We start from the raw sequence: 2,972 nt of genomic DNA, 5'->3' as shown, positions 1-2,972 counted from the left end.
GGGGACGCAATCTCGCCTCGCCCGAGCCCGGCCTCGGGCGGGAACAGTAGTCCTGGACGAATTCACGCCTCACCCGAGGGCCTCCTCAGGCGGTGGGCGCACCCTCGGCTCGCCCGAAGCCCAGCTCGGGCATGCTTCGTCGAGAAGCAACCTTGGCCAAATCGCCTTACCAACCGACCGTATCGCAGGCGCATTCAATGCGAAGATCGCCTGACACCTTATCCTGACACGCGCGTCTCAGTCGGCAAGGTCGAAGTGACCGCAGTCACTTCGCCATTTCACTGACCGACCTGACAGGAAAACAGCGCCGCTCGCCCCGCTCCGACTGCTGTGCCACCCACCGGGGTAAGACTGACAACAGCCGAGTTCAGCCTCGGGCGCAACAGGAAGCTCCGCCTCGCCCGACCTTAGGCCTCGGCCTCGGGAGGAGGTCTCCACCTCGCCCGACCCCAGGGCTCGGCCTCAGCCTCGGCCTTGGGAGGAATCGCGTCCTCGCCCGACCTCGGCCTCGGCCTCAGGAGAAGTCTCCGCCTCGCCCGACCTTGTGCTCGGACCGACCGCGCCACAGGGGATACATCATTACCCTACTCCTAGCTAGCTCAGGCTACGAGGGAACAAGACCGGCGTCCCATCTGGCTCGCCCCGGTAACAGGTAATGATGGTTCCCCGCGTGCGTCTATGACGTCGGTGGTTCTCAGCCCCCTACGGAAGCAAGGAGACGTCAGCAGGATCCCAGCTGCACCGCCAGCTGTGCTTCTACAGGGCTCAGGCACTTCTCCGACGGCCACGTTATCGCATACACAAGGCTCAAGCACCTCTCCGACAGCCACGTTGGCATGTACACAGGGCTCAGACACTTCATTGCCAGACACGTTAGCATATAGCTACACCCCCATTGTACATTTGGACCCTCTTCTTGCATCTATAAAAGGGAGGACCAGGGCCTTCCTGCAAGGGGTCGCGCGGAGGGACGAGCAAACGAATAGGCTCTCTCTCTCTCTCGCGACGCTTGTAACACCTACTACGAGCACCCCCGGTGCGAGATAATACAAGCCGCATTCCCCCCTTGTGTTCCATCTTGCGCCAACCCATCTGGGCAGGGACACGCAGCGATAAATTCACTGGTCGGCTCGGTTGAGGGTCTCCCGGATCCGAAACGCCGACAAGGGGATTCTTGCATGCCGCGTAGATCTAGGCCATTCCCCGCCTAGGTATGTGTCGCGCAGATTCAGCAACACCCCGCCATGTGGGCTAGGCACCGCGCCGTCTCCTCCGCATCGCCAACCCGCCCGACCAACCATGCCAGACGCAGCGCTCGTATTCTACAGCTTCCTGAGCCGCCATGCCCTCGCCTCGCCATCCAGTCGCGCGGTCGCAGTGTGGCTGGCTGTGGAGGATCCCTCGCATCCCCTAGCCCGACCATACATCAACCCCCTTCGTTTCCCCTTCCGCGCTACATAGAACACGCATCGACCGGGCCGCCAGGGCCTAGATTTGGCATCCTGCCATTCCCCCAACATTCTTGCTTGATCTAGCAATTTATAGCAAAATACTTGGATAAATAAAATTTTTTTGTTATGTTATGGCTTAGAAAAAACGATGTTGAACATTGTAAATCTTTTGGTGAGTTATTTTATCTTGCTTTGATTCTAAAATAAAGACCAATGTTGCATAATGTTCCCTAGTATCATCAGGAAGTATTAACTTGAATGCATGGTAAACTCATTGTCGAAGCTAGAAATATAAAAAGTGTCGAATAACAATTAGTGTTTTTATATATCAATGTATTTTATCATAGTGCTTCCGTATCTTAATGTATCTTAGTATTACATGTTGACTCCGTAGTCACGCTCGGACATACACCTAGTATATATTTATATCCCAAATAATTCGTTTGATTTTTCATGTAGTACTCTAACTTGGTGTACAAAAGTCAAACGAGCGAGTATTAAGATACATCAATTCCCATATACAGCAGACTCTTCAGCCAGCAAGAATCATTCATGTCACATGACTCAACCAAGCACTACATAAATGTTAACATCACAGTGTTTTTCCAAAAACCTGAGGAGCACAGCCGCAGCTGCGGGGCTGAACTAGCAAGCAGCGGAGACGAAGACGAAGGGCGATGATGCCTCCCGAGTCCCACATGGCTGGGGCGCATCAGAGATTCAGAGGGAAAGGAAACCTTCCTTGACGAAGAGGGCGAAGAGGATGACGACGAAGCCCGCGGCGACGCACTGCGTGCTGGTCACCGCCGTCTGCTGGTACGCCAGCAGCGTCACGGCGGTGCCCACGCACCCGATCAGGAACCCACTCAGGTTCCGGTCCATGCCGTCGACGCCGACGCCGACGCCGCTTCTTCTTGCCTCCTGCCCTCGCTGGCTCGCTGCCAATTGCTCTCTGGCTTCTCTCTGCTCGGGTGCTGTTGCGTGTGGAGACGAGACGAAGGATTCGGGAGCTGGGGATGGGGAATTAAAGCAGAAAAGTCAACGGCCGCGGTGCTGGTGACAGGCCACGGAGTCAGCTCATGAAGGGCTCGGAAGGTCGGGGTGCTGTTTTCAAGTGTGGGAAACGTCGGTTCGGGATGACAATTTCATGAGTGGAACTTGCTTACTGCTCTAAACTTGCTCTTGAGTCATTCACATGGTCAGTTTGCACTAAGAAAAAACAAATGGTCGCAAGCTTACCGTGACAGTTTATGCTGTAAACGCGCGCGCGCGCAGCCATACATACGCTGCTTGGAAGACACAAGCCAAAGCAGTGAGAGCAGCCAGTCAAGTTCGTCATTCTACTCGCGTCAGCGTCACTCCGGCGGCGAAGCGGAAGTGCACGTCCTCGTGGTCGTGGGGCGGAGGGCGAAGGCACGTAGCAGCGCCAGCAACACGCGCATCGTCTTCGTCACCCGCCTCATCCTATTCGTCATTGTCTGCATCTCTCCTACCGCGTCCATCCTCGCCGTCGCCGCCTCC

The 2,972-nt window shown here is 55.8% G+C and overlaps 1 protein-coding gene across 1 annotated transcript; it reads right to left on the bottom strand.

Moving 5' to 3' along the window:
• Window positions 1–1,939: 1,939 nt before the first annotated feature.
• On the bottom strand, window positions 1,940–2,532 carry LOC100278498 (uncharacterized). The gene has a single exon (NM_001364418.1). It carries the CDS (start codon window positions 2,331–2,333, stop codon window positions 2,172–2,174), a length of 162 nt encoding a protein of 53 aa, NP_001351347.1. The 5' UTR covers window positions 2,334–2,532; the 3' UTR covers window positions 1,940–2,171.
• Between the last annotated feature and the right edge of the window lie 440 nt (window positions 2,533–2,972).

The sequence above is a fragment of the Zea mays genome, chromosome 2, assembly GCF_902167145.1.
Source record: "Zea mays cultivar B73 chromosome 2, Zm-B73-REFERENCE-NAM-5.0, whole genome shotgun sequence".
NCBI lineage: Eukaryota > Viridiplantae > Streptophyta > Magnoliopsida > Poales > Poaceae > Zea > Zea mays.
Note: the sequence above shows the minus strand (reverse complement) of the source record. Positions and strands in the feature narration are given on the sequence as shown.